At 35.6% G+C, this 22,292-nt stretch overlaps 1 protein-coding gene across 6 annotated transcripts in view; it reads left to right on the top strand.

Annotated features, from left to right (window-relative positions):
- Itgb8 (integrin subunit beta 8) overlaps positions 1 to 22,292 on the top strand; it is a 101,017-nt gene that overhangs the window by 57,221 nt on the left and 21,504 nt on the right. For all 6 annotated transcript variants that reach the window (XM_021254136.2, XM_087206679.1, XM_004839576.3 and 3 more), the window contains 4 exons: positions 1,045 to 1,210; positions 1,731 to 1,889; positions 16,375 to 16,470; positions 19,582 to 19,671. In XM_021254136.2, the coding sequence (XP_021109795.1) occupies positions 1,045 to 1,210; positions 1,731 to 1,889; positions 16,375 to 16,470; positions 19,582 to 19,671 (511 nt within the window). The remainder of the gene's footprint in view (positions 1 to 1,044; positions 1,211 to 1,730; positions 1,890 to 16,374; positions 16,471 to 19,581; positions 19,672 to 22,292) is intronic.

Raw genomic sequence — 22,292 nt, 5'->3', positions numbered from 1 at the left:
TGTATCATGATTATTTATAATTATGTTGCTTTTTTTTTTTGCAAAAGATAAGTGTTTTATTTCACTTTTTCTTTTACTGGTACATTTTAGATATACATAATGATAACGTTCATCATAGTGAATTTGTACCTGTACATATCTTGCTTCTTTTTTTCCCATTCCCTTCCCCCCCTTTCAATCCCATTCCCCTCTTTATCTACAAAAGCCTTGTTTCCATTTTTTTCTTCCATTTTTTCCCTTGTCCCTTCTTTCTTTTCCCTCTCCCTTCTCCCTTGTTCCTCTTCTTATTCAAACATTTTCTTCCCATTTTGAGGAATAAATCTGTATAATTTTTTCTCACATATAATTTTATTTTAACATATTTCATACTTCCATAAAGTGCTCAGATCACCTTAAACTATGTATTCCAAATTACCAAAACAACTCTATTGTCCATTATACTAAGCTGTGAGTGATTTGTTTTTTACTGGAGTTTCATGAGCCTTCTCCTTGAAGGTGAATGTGTCTAAGGAAGGAATCTCACTTTCTGAGATATCATGGAATGGTCAAAATAATTTTAATTAATTTTAATTGGCCATCAGTAATTCCATACTGAGCATCATTTTTAAAATAAGTGTAATATTCTTGCTTATAAATCAAATAATATGCTATTTAGTCTGAATTCCAAAACTATTTCCCCAAAAATGTTTTTCAGTTGTTCCATGACCAATTATGATAGGAAACTATTGAAAAGTCTTACTTTCTTCTTAAAAATTCACAATGCCTATTAGGATATGGAAAACCCTTAGTTACCCATATTAAAAAACACATTGTTTAATCTTCTTTATTTTTTGAACACCAAACCTTAAAGCTCTTATTTCCTGCTCTTATGTTCACCAATATTAAACTGATAATTTTACACATTTTTATGTTACAAAATTTCCCTGGCAAACAAAATTTGACTTCCTTCTCATACCACCTACATGAATTCAGTAGTAGTAGTATTCTGGAACTTGTAAGGCAGCATGGCAAAATGGACTTTGCACTTCTTCTTTTCCCATACAGTGACTACAATTTAGACTGTATGCCTCCCCATGGGTACATCCATGTGCTGTCTCTGACAGAAAACATCACTGAGTTTGAAAAAGCAGTTCACAGACAAAAAATCTCTGGGAACATAGACACCCCTGAAGGAGGATTTGACGCCATGCTTCAGGCGGCTGTCTGTGAGGTAGGAAGTTTCATGTCACTGGGTGCTCAAAGAATTTGGAATTTTTGTTTTCTGTTTGATTTATGGAGTGAAAACATAGCATAGAAGAAAATCTCTGGGGTTAGTTATTTTGGTATATGTTTGGGAGTGAGGGGATCAGTTGGGAAAGGACCATGTATACAGATAAAGCCTTTCTAAAAGAGTTGCCCTTTTCTTGCAACACACTCCAAGGAAAAACCAGAAATAGCTTTTTTTCCCACTCACATGACCTTAGTGTCCTGCTTTGCAACCTGGCTTATCCCTCCTCCTGCAGAACACTAGAAATATGCAGCCAGGAACCAGTGTGGTCAAATGACTGTGGTGAATTAGAGGATGTACAAATAAATGTGAATGCTACTTATGAAGCAAGAAGGATTGTACTTAAGTAGATCATTCCAGCCTGACTTAAAGTTTGTCAACTCAAACATATGGTTTACTTGAGGCAAAACCACAGTACAGATCTATGTTATTGTACAAGGTCTAATTACATGTTTATTTTAAGAGTCACATTGGATGGAGAAAAGAAGCTAAAAGATTGCTGCTGGTGATGACAGATCAGACATCTCATCTTGCTCTTGATAGCAAGTTGGCAGGGATAGTGGTGCCGAATGATGGAAACTGCCATCTGAAAAACAATGTCTACGTCAAATCAACAACCATGGTAATGTAGCAATAGCTCCATTGTAGCTATGGCTTTGAGGGTTAAAGTACAAGTTTAAATTGGCAGTTCAGGTATTTTACCAGAAATTACCCAAAGGGGCAGGATAAAGAACCAGAATAAGCCATGAAAGAGAATGTAAGGAACTCAACAAAACATGTGGCTATCATACTTTGGCAACATCTAGTAACTGACTGATAAACTACAAGGCACTGTATAATGCTTTAAAATGAATGTGATGCAAGAACTTACTTTTTGTAATCATTTCCTTGAAAAGCAAAAAGATAACAGCCTTTGCTTTGTACAAATAGACTAGTTCTACAGGTTTGATATCTACAAATACATTAAGTAGTGGTAAGAAAAATGCAGTTGGCCTGAGGAATCATTTCAGTTCAAAAGATAGAAATGCAATACAGACCAGGGACAAAGTAAAACACGTAAAACAAGGCAGGCTTACCTACTTTACATCTTGCTTCCTGCCTCTACAACTTACATTTGTGTAGGGCTGCATTTTAGATTTATGGGATTTGAATTGCTTTTGGAGGGTTCACATAGGCTTTAGAATATATGTTTAAATATAAACTTGTAGTATCATATCTTCCCCAGATTAGCTAAACCTTGGCATCAACGTTGAGGCCTATTTCCACATTCTTCCAAATGGCAGGATAGAAGCTGTCAAACTTTCTTACTTTATGGACCTCAGAGTCTCAGAAGTTATTTCCACAGCACTTTCAGGCAAAAGAATTACCTAACAGTTCTGTTCATTAAGTAGTTAAGTCCATATTCCTTAATTATTTATTGCCTACCAACTTAATAAGATATATGAATAAAATATGTAGGTATATATTTATGTCATTTTTAAAATTAATTTTATTGGTACATTTTAGGTATACACTATAATGACATTCATCGTTGGAAATTTGCACCTTTACATAATATCTCTTGGTTCTTATTTTTTCCCCATTCCCCTGCCTTCCCTTCAGCCCCTCCATCCCTCCCTATTTACAAGGATTTTGTTTTCATTTTCTCATATTAATACCATTCCATTCCTTCCTTTCCCCTACCCCTCCCACTTCCCCTTCCCCTTTGCCCCTTTTCTTCCTATTTCACATTTAGTCCTTATTTACACTTTCAGTTTCTCACACTAGAGAAACTGTTCTGTATTTACACGTGTCCTATTTTTTTCACTAAAGAGTGTCACCTCAATACGCATCCATTGAGCTATAAATGTCTCTAATTTCTCATTTTTTATGGCTGAGTAGTACTCCATTTTATTTTTTAAAAAACACATTTTCTTTATCCAGTCTCAAGTTGGTGGGCAATTGAGCTGCTTCCAAGTTTTAGCTATTATAAATTGTGCTGCTATGAACATGGGTGCACATATATCACTGTGGTAGGATTCTTTTAATCCTTTGGGGAAGATACCAAGCAGGAGAAATGCTGAGCCAAATAAGACTTCCACTCCTAGTTCTTTGAGGTATCTCCATACTGATTTCCTCAGTGGTTGCACCAGTCTACACTGTCATCAGCAGTGTAGCAGGGTTCCTCTTTCCCCACAGGCACACCAGCATTTGTTATCGGTTGATTTCATGATAACAGCCATTCTTTCTGGAGTGAGGTCGAATCTCAGCATTGTTTCATTTGCATCTCTCAAATGACCAGTGATTTTCATATGTTTTCATATGTTTATTTGCTATATCTACTTCTTTGTCTGAGAAATGTCTGTTCATTTCAGATGCCCATTTTTGGATGGAGGCCTTAAATTTGGGAGGTCTAATTTGTTAAAGTCCTTTACAGATCTAGATAGTAGACCTTTGTCTGAGGAAACAACAGGTGAAAATTTTTTCCCACATTGTGGGTTGTCTCTTCACACTGTTGGTGGTTTCTCTTGCTGTGCACAAGCTTTTTAATAAGAAGAGATCCCACTTGTTGATTATTTGTGCTAGTTCATGGGCAACTGAGGTTTTGTTCATAAAATCTTTTCCTACACCAATGTATTCAAGAGTCCAGGCAGTTCAGTGTTTCTGTTTTTATATTTAGATCTTTAATCCATTTTTATTTTAGTTTAGCGCATGATGAGAGATAGAGGTCTAGTTTTAATCTTTAGCAAGTTGAAACCCAATCTTTCTAACACCATTTATTAAAGAGGCTATCTTTCCTCCAATGAGGGTGGTTGGCTCCTTTGTTGAAGATGAGGTAGCTGAATGTGTCTGAAGTTGTTTCTGCAGTTTCTAATCTCTTCCACTGGTCCTCAGGTCTGTTTCTTTGCCAGTACCATGCTGTTTTTATCACAGTAGGCTTGTAATATAATTTCAAGTTGGGTGGTGTGATACCCCCTGCCATGTCTCTGTTACGTAGAATTGCATTTGCTATTCTAGGTCTCTTCTTGTTCCAAATGAATTTTTGGATTGTTTTCTCAAGGTCCATGAAGTATGCTCCTGGGATTTCAATTGGGATTGCATTGAATCTATATAGCAGTTTTGGAAGTTTGGCCATTTTCACTATGTTGATTCTTCCTACCCAGGAGCAAGGGATGTCTTTCCATTATCTGATATCACCTTCAATCTCTCTTTTCAGAATGCTACAGTTTTCAGAGAAGAGGTCTTTGATTTCTTTTGTTAGGTTGATTCCTAGGTATTTCAGGTTCTTGGATGCTATTGTGAAAGGAATTATCTGCTCTATATTTCTCTCAGTGAGTCTGTTGTTCATCTAGAGAAAAGCTATTGATTTTTGTGTGTTGATCTTGTTTCCAGCTATTTTACTTAATTTGGTTATTAAGTCTAGAAGACTTTTGGTGGAATTCTTGGGGTCTTCTATATAGAGTATCGTGTCATCTACAAATAATGACAATTTGACTTCTTAATTTCCTATCTTTATTCCTTTTATTTCTTTCTTTTGTCTAATTGCTGTGGTCAATGTTTCCAAGACTATATTGAACAGGAGTGGTGATAGTGGACATCCTTGCCTAGTTCCTGATTTTAGTGTGAAGGCTTTCAGTTTTTGACCCTTTGGTATGATACTGGCTGTTGATTTTTCATAAACGGCTTTTATCAGATTGAAGTAGAGACCATCTATTCCAGTATTTTATAGGGTTTTTATCAGAAATGCATGCTGGACTTTGTCAAATACTTTTTCTGCATCTATTGAGATGATCATATGGTTTTTGTTCTTGGATCTATTGATATGCTGTATTACATTTATTGATTTGTGTATGTTGAACCATCCTGGCATCCCTGGGTTGAATCCCATTTGGTCAGGGTATATGATATTCTTGATAATCTTCTGCATTCTATTTGCCAGTATCTTATTAAGGATTTTTGCATCTATGTTTATGAGTGAGATTGGCCTATAGTTCTCTTTTTTGGTTGGGGCTTTTGCTGCTTTGAGGATCAAGGTGATGCTTGCTTCCAGGAATGAATTTGGAAGTATTGCTTTCCTTTCAATTTCATTGAAGAGTTTCAACAGTAGTGGCAGTAGTTCCTCTCTAAATGTCTTGTAGAATTCAGAAGTGATGCCATCAGGGCCTGGGCTTTTCTTATTTTGTACGTTTTTGAATACATTTGCAATTTCATTGATTGATATGGGGTTGTTTAGAATTTTTAGGTCTTCTTCTTTCAACTTTGGTAATTTGTACATATCTAGGAATCTGTTCACTTCTTCTGTGTTTTCCATCTTATTGGTGTATAGGTTCTGGAAGTAGGTATTGATGATCCTCTGAATTTCTTCTGGGTCCATTGTAATTTCATCCTTTTCATTCCTAATTGCATGGATTTGGGCCTTTTCTTTCCTTTTTCTGATAAGGTTGGCTAAGGGTTTGTCAATTTTGTTTATTCTTTTGAAGAACCGACTCATGGCTTTATTGATTTTTTGTATTGTTCTCTTAGTCTTCATTGCACTGGTTTCTGCTCTGATCATTATAATTTCCTCCCTTGTATGAGCTTTGGGGTTGTCCTGCTCTTCTTTTTCCAGAAGCTTGAGATTCAGCATCAGGTTGTTTAATTGGGCTTGCTCTGTTTTCCTAATATGAGTATTCATTGCTATGAATTTCCCTTGTAAGACAGCTTTCATTGTGTCCCATAGACTCTGATATGTTGTATTGGCATTGTCATTTAATTGTAGAAACTGTCTGATTTCTTCTTTAATTTCCTCTGTGATCCACTGGTTAGTCAGAATTGTGCTGTTCAGTTTCCATGTGTTTATTAAATTCTTGCAGTTTCTTTTGCTATTGATCTCCAATTTCATCGCACTATGATCTGATAATACACGGGATAACTTCAATTCCTTTGCACTTACTTAAACATGATCTATGAGTGAGTATGTGGTCTATTTTGGAGAATGACCCATGTGCAACTGAAAAGAATGCGTATTCTGATTTTGTGGGGTGGAACACTCTGTAAACATCTGTTAAGTTCATTTGTTCAAGAGTTTGATTGAATTCTAGTATTTCATTGCTTATTTTTTGTCTAGTTGATCTATTTGTGACAGTGGGGTATTGAAGTCCCCCACTATGATTGTATTAGTGCTTGATTTTTCTTATCTGTTAGTATTTGTTTTATGTAGTTGGGCACACCATTGCTTGGTGCATATATATTTATTATTTTCATCTCTTCCTCTTGGATTGTTCCCTTTACAAGGATATAGTGTCCTCCTTTGTTTCTCTTAATCAGCATTGTTTTGAAATCCACTTGATCTTCAAAGAGGATAGCTACTCCTGGGTTTTTTGGGGTTCCTGTCACATGGAGTATTGTTTTCCACCCTTTAACTTTCAGTCTATGAGTTACTTTTTTAATTAAGTGTGTTTCTTGTATGCAGCATATTGTTGGATCTTGCTTCTTGACGCATTCTACCAGTCTAGTTCTATAGATTGGTGAATTGATATCATTAACATTGGTGGTAATAACTGATGCGTATTGACTTTTAATTGTCATGACTTTTTCTTTTTGTTGGATTCTCTCCCTTTGCATTTAATTTCTTGTCATGCCCGATGAATTCATTCTGCTGGGCTTCCTTGGGTTGTGATCTTTGTTGTCCTTTCCTAGGATATTGTCTAAAATGTTTTGGAGTCCTGGTTTGGTATTCACAAAGTTCCTATGGTGCTCTTTGTCATGAAAATATCTTATTTCTCCATCAATTTTTGAAAAATTGTTTTGTAGGTTACCTCAGTCTGGGTTGGAGGGTGTTTTCCTTTAGGGCTTTAAATACGTCACTCCAAGCTCTTCTTGCCTTGAGCATTTGTGCTGAGAAGTCTGCTGTGATTCTGAGGGGCTTCCCTTTGTATGTGATTTGTTTCTTTTCCCTAACTGCTTGTAGAATTTTGTTCTTCTGTTGGGTTTCTGGAATCTTAACTATTATATGCCTATGTGTAGGTGTTTTTTGATCAAGGCTATTTGGAGTCCTATATGCCTCATTTATCTGTATGTCAAGTTCTTTTCCACTGCTTGGGAAGTTTTCTGCCATCACTTCTGTGAACAGTTTTTTTTTTACATCATCTGCACTCTCTCCTGTTTCTTCATTGACTCCGATCAGTCTTATATTATTCTTCTTTGCATGGTCTAGCAGCTGCTGGATTGATTTCTCGTGGTCCCTTACTATTTTAAAGAAATTTTTCTTTTCCTGGTCACTAATTATAATCTTATCTTCTATATCTGAAATTCTGTCCTCATATTGGCTCATTCTGCTGTGTAAACTTTAAGTGGAATTTTTAATCTCCTGGACATCTGTTTGCATCTGTTTTATGGATTCCATTTGTTTCCTATGTTAGGATTCCATCATATTCCTCAGATCCTCTTATTTTTTTATCTGTGTCCTCTTTAGATTTATTAATCATGTCTTGCACTATGGGCACAATCTCTGCTGTTATCTGAAAAATTATTTCTGATTTCATTTTTTCCAGATCCTCTTTTGTTGCCAGTTCAGGGAGTCCAGGTGGTTGAGTATCAGATTGTTCCATCTCATTTCCCTTTGGAGTTGCTTTAGGTGATCTGGATGTCTGGTTTTGAGACTTGTTTATTTGTCTTCTCATTTCAATGGGGGTGGGGGTGGGGATGTGTGCTGCTGGCGCCTAGGAGGCTCACCTCCTCAGTGCTTGTGGACACTGGTATGGCAGCCCAGAAGGTTCACTTCCTCTGCCCTCGTGGCAGCTCTGCTCCTTGACACTGGGGGCAGTGATATGGCAGCCCAGAAGGTTCACCTATTTAAGTCAATTGTAATAAATTACTTAGTAACAAGAACTTCTCGAACTTTGTAATCAGATTGAACACTGCCACCTTCAGTTTCTGTTTCACATTTATTTTCATGTGGATCCAGTTGGTGAATGCATGTCACTTAGACAAGTAGAGCCACATGTAATCCTAAAACTGTGACCAATCTCCAGCTAGTAGTTTATGGGTCCCTGACAGTTACGGTCACTCTATTGTTTCTCATAAAACCTTAAAATATTTCATGCCACTTGCAAAGCGAGCTGTGGTGCTCCAAAGCTCCTTGCATATAATTTGGGAACTACAGTATTAGAAAGATAAATTACAATGAAATTTGTGTGGTTTGTTTGTATAAAATTCAAATACATCACCAGTTGATCTAGAACACCCTGACACTCTTGTAGAAGGTCAAGGGGACAATTGTATTATCATTTCAAACAAGTTCAATGCTTGATTGAAGTTTTTAAAAGTTCAGGGTTTGGAATTACTCCACTGGTGTCATTCTTCTTGCGAATTCTCTTCTATGAAGCTTCATTTGGCAGACCCACCTACTTCTACTTAGTCATTTCCTATCTATCCTTCCTTCTATTTAACTTCTTTTAATCTGAATTAGTCTAATTTATTTATTGAGAGTGGAGGGGAATACAAGAGGAACTCTTCTATTGTGAGACCGAAAAGCATTTTTTAAAGGGAGAGATAACAGTGACATTATTCTCAAGTTGCACTATTGTTTTGAAGTTTTGCCAAGTCACTGAAGTCATCTCTTTATAAGTGTATTTGAAAGGATGCTGTTGCTTATCTAGGGAGGGCCCCTTAGGGAAAAAAACAGCTGTCATAATTTTAGACATATCTTGTCATAGAACTTTATAAAAATAAATTGTAATTCCGGTGGAATTTTAGACATTGTTTGGGTTCTTGTGATGTCAGGAAACTAGAAAATCTATCATGAACTGCTTTTACTTTCTTGGTTATTATTCTGTATATTTAAAGGAATGAGCCTTCCACATGTCATTGATTTACTATATTGAGTAAACTAAGGAGGGATGTGAATGTTGATATCTTAAAATACTTTTATTTCAGTTGCCACAGGTCTATATTTTAAAAGATCCTTTTCATAGGAACTTTGATTCTCCCATTTCTAGGAATACTACCCTAAAACAAAAGAAGCTGAAGCATTTATATTGAACCCTTGGGCATGCATTTATTTGTACAAGATATGCAACTGTTCTGAAGCCTCCTATATCAAAGGCTGCATTTACCTTAAGTTTAAGCATACATACCTGCTCATTTGAAAATTATTTCTATCCTCTTCAATTTAGCTATGGTAGAGGCATTTTAAAATTTGTGTTAGACAAGTAATCAAACACTTTATCTGCAGCAGCCAATGCTAGTAATATTGAATGAGTTCCAAGCTTCTTGGGAACAAGAGCCAAACTCTGGTTCTTTTCTCTATAACAGGTAATAATTGATAGAAGTCTTTTTATATGTCTAAATTCCAGGGTCCATAGTTCTGCTTGTATACATAGCTATTTCACAAAAGTCAGTATGAATCCTAGACTAATGAAAGCTACAATTTTGAGGATATACATGCATGGATTTAAAGCATTGTAGCAAACACTTTGCATACAGTATCAAATTTATCTTTCTAACAACTCTATAAGGAGACCCTCATTATCATTCTTTTACAAACAAAAAGGGTAAAGATTGGAAAAGTTGAACTTGCCTGAGGATAGACAACTAAAAACATTAATAAATTACAGATCTAGAACCCAATCTACCACAAACTTATATTAAAAATCTAGATTCTTGACTACTTTGTCACAATGTCTCAAAAAAAGTAGAAAAATTACAGAAAAGATATTCTTTGTATGATTTCTCTTCTAACATGTCAGTTTCGGTCTTAATATAGGTAGCATAAACCAGATCATTTGACTTACACACAAAACAAGATACCATATAGTTTAAAATAATTTCTGTTTATACATTGTTCATATTTGTATTTGGCTGTTGGCAAATGATGTTACACTGTTGCATAAATTACATTTTCCACTGTCTTTTCAAGACTAAATGCCAGAATAAACAACTTAAGTAGCAATGTAGTTTTATAACCTGCCCAGCAATAATGACACTTTAAAGAATGACATTTTTTAAAATGTTAGATGGTTGTACAAAAATTGTTAATGATGCAGAAGATAAGCTATTAACACTGAGGGATTGGAATTTGATCCTCCCCACCCAGCTCCTCCAGGGTTATTCCCAGCCTTGGTCAGAGGCCTCACAGAAACCATTGACCTCACCCTTGGCAGAGGCCAAGAACAGCACAAAGATCTTCAGTCACAGTGAAAGGAGACCAAGGAGCAAGTATGTGGAGGTCACGCAGTGAACCTTATCAATGGGATTTTCAGATGCTGGGATGATTCTCACTCCTGAATAGAGAGACACAAATAGGCAGGATCTTCCCATACTCTTACTATATGTACCAGTGCAAACAATTTATTAGTAACTTCTAGTTTAGGTTTGATATTTCATATTCCATGCATATCTTTTTAAGTACATGTTTGCAGTACCTAAGGAGTTGGTACATGTACATAGCAAATCTTAAATTTTTTATTCTCTTCCCCTTCTTTCACTTGCTCCATCTCTTGATCATCTTCTCTTTTGAAAAAGATGTGCCCAGACATACCATACCACAATCAGTGATCCTTTATCTTTTCTCTCTTATACCTCCTTAGAATTCCCTACTGCTGGCTCCATAGTCCATTCCTTTTCCTGCAGCCTTATTGGGATGCAAGTGTATTCTCATCTTAGATGATTTAAGGCAGAACTATACCAAGATGCAATATGTATATGTACCAATACCAGTGCCCCAAGATGAGTATATTTATTATGTATTCCAAATATATAAATAAAAGGACAAAAGGCAGAATTTCAGGAGGCATATTTTACATCACTGCAGATATACATTTCCTTATGGATAAAAATAGTCCACACCGATTGTGCCTCTTCTCATGCAGTTTTGTTTAACATGTACTTGACTTTTGTATGTTATTTAGGAAGGGTTTTTTTCACCATGGTTAACATTCAATTTTTCTAGAACTGCAGATGGAAAGAGAGCTTAAGAACATTTTAAACTAATTTAATCCTTTACTTTCCTATGTGAGTTTACAAGCTTTTATAAAATTATTACATTTATTTCCGTGCTCTTCTTTTTTTCCAAAAGAAACATTTTTGACATTTTCAAATTCTGGAAGACAATTTACAGCTAATATTTATATCAGACAGAGTTTCATTAAGTACATAATTGTAATCTTTCAGTAAAGATGTTTGTTAATTATTTTTGCTACTCAATAAGAAACAGCCTCTTCACCTTTAAAGAATGTTAAATATCTCTCTGTTTCTGCTTCCCAGCTTTGTGTTCTGGCTACATATTAATAAAAATAATTTACTGAACACTTATTTTGGGCAAGCCACTGAATACAACAAGAAAGATTTAAGTCAATATATAATTTTTTTAAAATAATGTAACATCTTATGGAGATGTTATTAAAACTAATGCCTGATTTCAAATTAATGTTTGCTGAAGTATCTGTTGTAAATTATAAATCTTATAAAAATTTTGACATTATTTTATGAAACCTAATTCGAATGCTTTTTATGTTCTCAGAAAAGTAGCCAGAAAATGATGTCTGCAAATAATATTCAGCTGGATTTACTATTACTGTTATTATTATTATTGAAAGCAAATGTTGCATGCAGATATCACCTACAACAGGCTCTGAGGAGCTTGCCTCTGCTTCTGTGGTGCCTCTGGAATGGAACAAAACGAAAGCTAGGAATGGAATAGCAGCACAATAAAATTTAAATTTGATTTTTTTAAATTTATGGGATGTAATATTATAATGATATTAGAGGTCTTGGTCAAATTAGATTTGGGAAAAAATTTTTATTACAACTCTTAAAATGCTTACAGAAACTGTAGTCCATGCCCTCCTTCAGTAAGCAGAGTACCATGATTCCAACTGATACCTATTTTTGGCAGAGGCCACAAATTCCAACACCTGAAGGCCCAGTTATAAAGGGTAAATACATAAAGCAGGTCAATTAAAGCATAATCAAAAGCATATCTGACATATGCCCCCAATATATCTCTTCCTAAGCAATCTTTTATTAAAATCACTCAATATCCCAGGGAGGTGAGATACTGCTTCATCACTTCTGTTCTGTAAATGAGAGAATGGAGGTAATGAGGAGTAAGTACCTGTCTGCATTCACACTCCCTTGTACAGCAATGCTTGCAATGGACACCAACCAGTGCAACTTCAAGACAGGAGTCCCTGCTCACCATAAATGTGGACAAAGTAATTATAGAATGGTAAATGAAAGTCTTTGTATTTCTCATTTATTGCCACATAAGTCTGAGAGGTAGACAGTAGTATTTATATGTGTTAGATATGAATATGGGTACAAATATAGATATGGAAATGGGATTCCAGGAATATTGGCCGCTGCTGCACAGTCACATAATGTATTAGTCACCTTTCCTAGCTAATTACCTGAAATAAGCAACTTATAAAGAAAAAAGATTTATTATGACTCACAGTCTGGCTGTAGTCCTGATAGGGTGCTCCCATTGCTTTGGGTATATGCAGTGGTGGGAGCATATGGCAGAGTAAAAGCACATAAATCATGGCCAAGGGGCCAAAGAGAGCAAGAATAAGGAACCAGGTTCCAACAGCCTCCTTCAAGGACTCACCCCAGTTACTTAAAGACCTTCCTCTAGGTCTCACTTCTTCAATGTTACACCATCTCCCATCAGCACCTGATAAGGACTAAGCTTTCAACACATGGGCCTTTGGGAAAGAACATGGAAGATCCAAACTATAACACTTAGCAAGCAAATACAGAGCCAGCTGGGAGATGAAGCTCCAGATGGTCTGTTTCCAGAGTTCCTGCTCTTGGTGTGGTTCTCAGATGGAGCAATTTTACCCTCTAGGGGACATTTATATATCCGGAGACGTGGTAGTCACAGCTGGAGAAAGGAGGTGCTACTCTCTAGAGGGTAGTTCAGGGATGGTGCTAACCTTCCTGCGCTCCACAGGATGCCCTCACAGCAAAGAATATCCAGCCCCAAATGTTGAGAACCCCTGCTGTTGAGAAACCCTGATCTATGCAGTTATCACTGTACCTCCATGTAGCTAGAAAATAGGCTATCTGGGTAGATGGGGACTGACAACATATACTTTAAAGTTTCCATCTCTAAATAAATCTCTGCTGTCAGATTGCTTTCATGTTATTTGTCTCATTCCTCTAAAAAATGAACCCTAAAATATAATCCATATAATTGACATTTAAGTTGCTGGGGTTGTTTAAATACATTATTATAATATTCAGTGTTACAAATTCTAAATTATCTTACAAACTTTTTATTACTAATTTTACCTGAGATGGAGAGAAACTTAAACATTTCTCTTTATCCACCTAGCTACACACATTATTAAACTTCTACCATACATCTCTACACAGTTATCTCTTTAACCGAAATTGCTCCCAATGAATCTTTCTTACCTCCTCTCTCCTTCTGACATTTATAACTTACTTCCCACAGCCTTAATGACTTAGCAGCTGCCTTGGCATATTGCTTTACCTTCTCCCTTTTGCCCCTGACATGCCTGTTATCTCTAGTAATTATTTTCAGGGTTAAGAGAAACAACATGGAATGAGTTAGACGGGAGAGAGTTAGATGGAGGGGCAATGACGTCACCAGAAGAGGACAGCTGGCTGTGAGGGAGTGGGTTCTCCTGCTGGCCAAATAAAGCACATAAAAGATAAAATCCTAAAAGATACTATGCTTCATGGAGGAAGGGGGAAGGGGCTTCAGAAAGGGCCATTAATCCATAGGTCTCTTGTCAACGGCGGTTTATTTAAACATCTGTTACACATTTGTAATTTTTAGAAATATGCCTCAAGGTACTTGGAATTTTCTTTTAAAACAGATTTCTCTCTAGGGTTTGAAATGTGTTCTTTTAAGCTTAAAAATCTGACCAGTGTTTTTAATGAGCTTCTGACCAAACTAGAATATTCTAGATTTAAATTTTGTGTACGTTTAGGCAATGTGATTTCCTGTTTTTGCAAGGGGAGCGAGATTAAACAGGCTCCAAAAGCTGCTTACATTTTCAACTATTCTTTAAATATTGATTTTTATGTGAGCTAAATATTAGCTGGTTGAAAACATATGGATTAAATTTTCCTTAAAATATGAATAGTTTTTTTAAATTAAGGAAAGTGAGTGTTTGGCAAGCTGCAATTATTTTTTGTCAAAGCAAAATTATTTGAAAAGTAGTTGCTGCCGTTAAAACAATATTCCCAATACAACTAGATTCACCTTTCCTTTACTGTTCTCTTTAATTTATTAGTATCATCCAAACAGTTATAAATCTATTTTAAGATTATGCATTTTATTAGGAATAAGAATTTAGCTGGCAGAATTTATGTTGCAAGAATTTTTTCTATTACTTTAGAATTACATTCTTAAGAATTGCTCTGGGCAAAATTGTTCTTATTCAAACCCATGTGGTAATACTTTTTAAGCCTTTCTCATAAATTAGTTTCATATCACATTTACATGCTACCCATGAAAATATAGTTGTTGCTGCCACAACAAATATAGACAATATAGAAAGAAAAGGATATTTATAGTTTCTCTTTGGGATTGAATCCAAGGTATCATGCATGCTAAAGACACGCTCTACCACTGAGCTGCATCCTCAACCCTAATAATATTTTTAAACATCAGACTATACTTTATGTCTATATTTGTAAATTTAGTATGTGGATCATGGAATTTAGTTTGTAAGTGAAACTAGTCAATTTAACTTTGTCCTGAGTTCACATAGTTTCCAAAATACAGAGATATTAATAACAAAACTGTTTAGCAAAAATTTCCCATAAAGAAAGCACAGCTAAGAGTGGTGAATGTTGCAAGGAGCAAAACCAATGAAATAATTTGAACATGAATGACACTACGATACTAGTTAAGCTCAGTCACAAAAGCTTTGGCTTGTGCAGTTAGGCACTAACAAACATGTAGTGGAACTATAGGCAAAGTTTGATATCATCGCTCTGAGAGATGTCCAGTTATGAACTGTAGTAGAAACAATCACTTTAATTCCTAGAAGAACACTTACAGAAAAAAATGAGAGTACCATTTTTAACTACATAACTTTAGATAGGAATTTTGGTCATTTTTAATTTCTCACATTTTCTAACCTAAATTTAATTTTTCACTTCTGGGGATTGACCCAGGCCTTGCACATTTTAGGCAGGCCCTCTAACTCTGAACTACATCTCTAGCCCTTTAAACACAACTTTATTCCCTTCCTCCTACTTATCTGTAATTTGTTACTACCACAAAGAATGCCACAACTGGTGCTGCATATATTTTATCAATCAAAATAAAGAAGGTCTATAATATATCCTATAGCAGATTAAGTATAGTGTTAATAAATTGAGAGATATTTAATCTATATTTGTACAAATAGCTGGAAATGAAAATCATACTTGCTATTAGTTTTGAATACCTAATGGATACAAGAAACTACATCAAATACTTCACATACTATTGTGGGTTTTTTAATGTTGCCATCAGTCCTGGGAAGGCAAATATTCACATGTTAACAGAGGATGGAATTGAGAGCTTTTGTCACAAAGTGACAAACCTAGGATTTGAGCACAGGATTTTCTGCTTCTAAAGAACATTCATACTGTATCATGTCATAAATCAAATATATATATATATATCTCTCCACATATGAGTGTATATATTTGTGTGTATATATACACATATATGGTTGTATATGTGCATATGTTTGTAGGTATATACATATACACAAATATATATTTACATTTCAATACTTGTTACTGAATTTTGCCTCAGAATGTAATTTTCACTAATGTGTCTCTATTTCTAAATATTAAATTATCTTTCAATTCCATTACTTTGATTCCATGTCAATTTTTTTAAAGAGGTCTTGATAGTTTTTTGTACGTGTTGAATTAGACCTTCTTCATTTCTGTGTTATGGGTTTTTATAGAGCCTTTGCCTATAAAAGCATCCTTAATACATTGATATTGATGTTCTATTTGAAAATAATTTAAATTCCTTTAGTAAAACCGTAACCCTTGCCAACAAAGTACATTGTGATGTCAATTGCATGATTTTCTTCACAATATATATTTGGATATGTGTGGGGCTGAGCTACTAAAGTTCAGTTTTATTTTATCATCTATTACAGGAACATCCCTCACTAGGTCAACTTTCAGAAAAACTAATAGACAACAACATTAATGTCATTTTTGCAGTTCAAGGAAAACAGTTCCATTGGTATAAGGTATGTTAATTTCAAAAACACAAAATTTGAATATTTGCATTGTGGTTGAAATTAGGACTCTTCTTGGAATCAGAAATGGAATACTGTACTAAATAGAGTGTACTTTATAGTATCTCAAGTTAGCATTTAAATACAAATTCTATCTAGGTTTATAACATCTAGAACCAAGTGTGTGTACTAAGTGCTGTTTGAGAATTAAATTCAATACATATTAACACAGCCTGGTATTTGACAGTAACGAAGAAGAATTTTACAAAGTGAACACTGTTTCACACTCCATCTGTGCACTTTCCATGTACAGAGCCCTGCTTATATTCTGGCCCATAGGCATGTCCTTACAATAGGTTAAAGTTGGAGAACATCAGTTTAATTTTCAATACCACCAGCATTCCTAGCTTTGGTCTAGGTAGGGTGTGTCCAAACTTTGGCTCGCTTGGGCCACGTTGAGTGAAGAGAAATTATCTCAGGCTACATATAAAACATCTGACATAGTTAATGGATATAAGAAACTAGACTCTAGATTGTCCAGAACAGTACCAAGAAGAACCACAGTAGTGAATAGCCAAGCTAATTAAAGCTTCTGTGCCTGATGATAATTTTGGTAGTATCCAGAATCCTTTGGGTCAAATGGGACTTGCAAATAGGATAGATGTCCGGCAGCAGTGTCTCTCTGGAGATGCCATGAAGTGCCCAGCACACAGAACTGCTCTCTTGTGACCTTACTACATCACTCTTTTCAGTCTTTTAGGGTCTCTCTTCCCAGAATCATTTCCATGCTGCTGCACTGCCCTATTATGCATCACTGTTCAGTGGTCTACATCTCCCTTGCTTGCTTTATTTCTTCCTTCCACTCACTGACTGTAAAACCCTCTCAGTGCTCAATCACCAGTGCCCTCTATTTATTTTTTAAAACTTTAGAGAAAATTATATTTTCTCTTGCCTTCAACAAAGAATCAAACTTATTTGCATTTGCCAAAAAGCTGGTATTCATTCACCCATGTGCCTAACACCTATGAATCATCTTAATCATCTAATTATTATTAAGTGCTTTAATCCTATCACTTCTTACTGCAGAAATCTGCAATGAAATTTTAATTTCCCAATTTCTAAAATATATATGCCCCAGAACCATTTTTTTGATGTAACAACTAACATCCACAGAAGTAGGACTCTGGCCCAAATTAAATGAACCAAAATACTTTAATAATAACAGGAACAGCTTTTATTTACCATGTACTTAACTATTGTCAAGCACTGAGATTTTAAACATTAATTTATCTACTCATCCTAGCTATTCCTAATAATGAGGGCACTTTTATTAGTATTCCCATTTTAAGATTAGGAAATATTTAGAGAAGTTAACTACTTGCCCAAAGTTGTCTACCACCCAAATCCTGTGCTCTGAGCCTCTATACTTAATAGTTGATTTTATGTACAGGTTGTTTAAATAGCTTTTCTCCTCTCTTTCCTTGTTGTTAATTATTTCTTCAGGCATGATTGCCTCTAGGAGTTTCTCCCTACTCCTTTGTAAATATTAATGAAATTTTGTGCAGAGTAAGAATCATCAGGATCTAGAAGCCAGAGAACTCCTGTGTGTGCCACAAATTCACCTACTTCAGTGCCCAGGGGTCTTCTTTCTCAGACATCTTTTAAGTGGTTGAAGCAGCTTCATAACCCACTTCCCAAATCCATTCTACACATGGCTGCCAGGATGATCTACTAAAGCCACAAGTATATATTCATACGAGTGCCCAAAGTGAAAGGTTCCTGGAGCTCCCTCTGATTTAGAAGGCCAAACTCTAATGTGGCATATAACACCTTTTGGACTCTACCTGTCTGTCTGGACTCATTCGGTGACTGTTCTCTGCCTGCACTGTCCCCCTAGCTGTGATTCTAGTTGTCCTGTGCATACTCACACTAAGCAGGACTTTTTCTGTCCTTTGTGCCTCTGTTCTTGCCGCTCTCCTTTCATGCCCACACTTGGAAGTCATTCTGTCTCATTACTTGGTTAATTCTTATTCATCCTTTAGGACAGAGCTCACAAGTTGCTTCTTCAAGGAAACAGTCCCTGATAACCTGCCCCTGCTCTGAAATGCTCGCTGAGAACCCTCTTAATAGCATCTGTGAATATCTCTGCTGCTTCTGTGTACATTGCTTTATGAAAATGTCACTTATATACCTGAGAGATCCTTAAGGATAAAAATTATGTAGCCTAATCATTTAAGGTAGCATATAGTAAGTGTTCAATAAAAGTTGAATAAATGAATTTTTTAAATTTAAGTGATATAGTTTTTCTATGATTTGAGATACCAAGTAGTGCCTAAATATGGCTGGAACTTAATGTATGAACAGAAAAAAAAAAGTGAATAGATGAATTTCAAGCTTTTCATAATTTGATTCCTTATAAATATGTACCCTTTGCTCTAATGAGACTGGTTTCTTCTCAGGCAGATCTGTGAGCCTCCGCTTATTCTCATTTTCTCTCTAGGAATATCTATTGTTACTAAATATTATCCATTGTGAACATCTGCTACTTGAAGCTCCCATCTTTAACTGTCTTTTCTTTCCGTCTGGCCCAACATGTCCCAAAGGTCTATACAACACTCACTCTAGAAAATATCCATCTATGTTATGTGAGAAAAGAGTTCGGTAACTAAAGAAGCATTGGAAAATGCTGCATTAAATAACGTTAAATTACTTCCAAATTGCAGGCCTACTCTGACCAATTTCATTTGCAAAGGTGCATTTTGAGTATTTAAATTGGAGACATCATATACAGAATTTCCCAAACTTATTTAACATCAGAATCCTTTTCATATTTGAAGTCTCCTGTGGCTATGTCCCTCCAAAATACTTTGGGAAGAGGTGGTCTATATTTTGATTAGATTGTTAGATCATCATGTAATTCAGGATGGACACACACACACACACACATGCACATACATGTGCACATGCATACACTACCATTTCTGGGTTGCTTAAATTTTCCAAGTCTTAAACTTCTTTTCATTCATGCAATGGCTCACTTTCCACTGGTAACTAAAAACTGTTATTACTGATTATTGACCCATGGCATAGAGTTATGTAAATGCTATTAATATGTTTTTTTAGGACCTTCTACCCCTTTTGCCTGGCACCATTGCTGGTGAAATAGAATCAACAGCTGCAAACCTCAACAATCTAGTAGTCGAAGCTTATAAGGTATGTATAAGTTATACTCAAATTTTGCAAAGAAACTTCCCCATTTCTGCAGTAAGGAACAAACTAATGCTGAATCATCTTGATGGTACAAGTAAAGAGTGGTATCATGAAAGCAGTGGTAGAAAGAACACAAGGTTAGGGATTAGAACATGGAGTTTAGCCCTGGCTCTGCCATGAAGTTGCCACTATCCTTGTGATAGTCACTTCAGTTTTCTGTGCCTTCCTTGTCTTGTGACAATAGCTTAAGATTCTGCCAGAGGCTACCTAAATTTCCTTCAAATCCAGTGCTCGGGGAGTCACAAATCATAGCTAGAGAATGCAGTTTATTACCAAGATTGAATAAACCCCTGTGTCATAAAGTAAGCAATTCACATTGCGATTTAAAGCACCAATCTTCCATGAATGTACTATCAGGGATGTAAAAATTACTAAGAAGATTCTGTTGGCTTCTCTATGACCATTTGATTGCTTAGACAATTATTTACCAGTCTTAGCAAAAGAGTTTGACAAAAAGAATATTGTATTGAATCAGTGGTCATATGCTGTCATCAGTTTTGCAGAGTGATGCCCTGAATGCAAGAATATTAAAGAAAATCTGCTTTCTCAAACTGTGTCATGCCTGAATATAATAATTACTGTCAACGTGTTGTGATAATAGTGACTATCACTTTCACACTACTAAGAAGCAGTCACTTTCCATATATGACTTCGTTTAATGTTCATACTTGACCTTTAAGGCAGGTGTTAGTTACTGTATGTGTGGAAACCAAAGCTCAGAGAAGTGAAGCAAATCAGTCACAACTAATAAGCAAAAGCAGGATCTGAGTCCAGGTGTTCGTCTATCCCATGCTCCAGGTGCTTCCTGCTGTATGATACCATATGTATGATGTCTACCTTGAATTTATGGGCCATTTATAAAGTCTTACTTCCCCACATTCTCTGACTCTGTTCCCAACACATGCAGAATTTAACCAAGTAAATAGCAGCCAGGATGCTGCTGAAATTCCTCAGGCTTCTTCTCCTCTAATTTTCTTCAGGCAGTATCTTCCATCAACTTTGGTACAAAGGAAACGACAGGAGACAGACACAGAATATAAAATGAAGAACCTGTTTAAACTTATTTCTTAAAAGGAAAATTAAACTTATTTGCCTAGAATTTTTTTCTATGCGTGAAAACTATATTGAATAAGGAAAAACATCATAGGCCCGGGATTTAGCTCAGTGGCACTGCGCCTGCCTCACAAGCACAAGGTCCTGAGTTCAAACCTCAGTACCGAAAAAAAAAACGAAAAACATCATAAATTACATCTCTCTCATACTGTTAAAAAAAAGCATTAAGAACAGGGAACTTTTTTATTAAACAAAAATCAAAGCTGTATACAATTCATTTCTTCTTTTTTTTGTCTTGTTTTGTTTTGTTTTTGAGACTGGGTCTCGCTATGTAGTTCAGACTGGGCTTGAACTCACTATGTAGCCCAGGCTGCCCTCAAACTCAAAGCAATCCTCTTGCCTCAGGCTCCTGAGAGCTAGGATTACAGGCATACACCACCATATCCGGGTACAATTCATTTCTATTCAGTTTCTTATTTTTAGAATAATCCAAGTAAGAAAGGGACTTACACTGGTAGGCATTTTTGTACCTCAAAGTGTATGCATTTACCTGTGTTGTCACACTGTACCAACAGAAGACAGCAGTTATCAGTTTCATGTTCATTTCCCAAGAAGTGTGGGATGTGGTAGCCCACTGTGGTTCTGATTACCTTTACAATGAAAGAATACTAGCAAATTTGAAAAAAAACTTACCCTAATTTCCTTGCATTGAGATTATTATTTTCATGTGTCTGCATTTTTAAATTGGTCTAAAATTTCACCTTGTCCTATAGTCCTACTGAAACATTCACAATTCATTGAAGAATTATATATCAGAGAAAAATTAAGAGTCGGCCTCATAAAAGGGAAGCTTGAAACAATGTAAGGAGCTTTTTTTCTAAATCTCAAAACTGGAAAACATTTAGAGATTTAGGGATTTGTGTTCACACACAGCTCGAAAAACATTGGCCTAACTGGTTTAATGTCATAAGAGAAGCAAAATTTCATGATGGCAAGCTGAGAACAATTTCTGTATTAAGCATTTCCTTCTGACCTGTCAAAGCATTGCCTGTCAACATTATTTATATACCACTGGAAATTTCTGTTGGCTTGCTAAAATTACTCAATTAATAATTTCAATGTATGAGCTTTTCAGGAGATTAAAAATATAGATTATAATATTTAAGAAGTAAAATTACTAAAGTAAAATATTAAAAGACACTGGAAATTTTTTACTTCATACACACACCCTCTTTTCTTAGATACAAATATAGATACTAATATTTTATTTTTCCCTTCCTTTCTTTTTACAAGTATAAGATACGGACTTTTGCATGTGGTAGGCTCTAGTTTCATGGGATATATTGCACACATATCTTAAGGATATATTTCAGGAAGCTGGAACCTTTGGAAGTCAGAGATTGTGATGGAAGAAATTAGTGGGTGCCTAATACATTATAGGCATTAAAAAGATGGTTACTCAATGACCTTAAATAAGTGAATGAATGAATGGTGGTTTTCTGCTCAGTAAG

Source organism: Heterocephalus glaber, unplaced genomic scaffold (assembly GCF_053883595.1).
Source record: "Heterocephalus glaber isolate CG9 unplaced genomic scaffold, H.glaber_assembly_v1.0 deba00000676, whole genome shotgun sequence".
Taxonomy (NCBI): domain Eukaryota; kingdom Metazoa; phylum Chordata; class Mammalia; order Rodentia; family Bathyergidae; genus Heterocephalus; species Heterocephalus glaber.
This window is presented reverse-complemented; position numbering and strand designations above follow the sequence as displayed.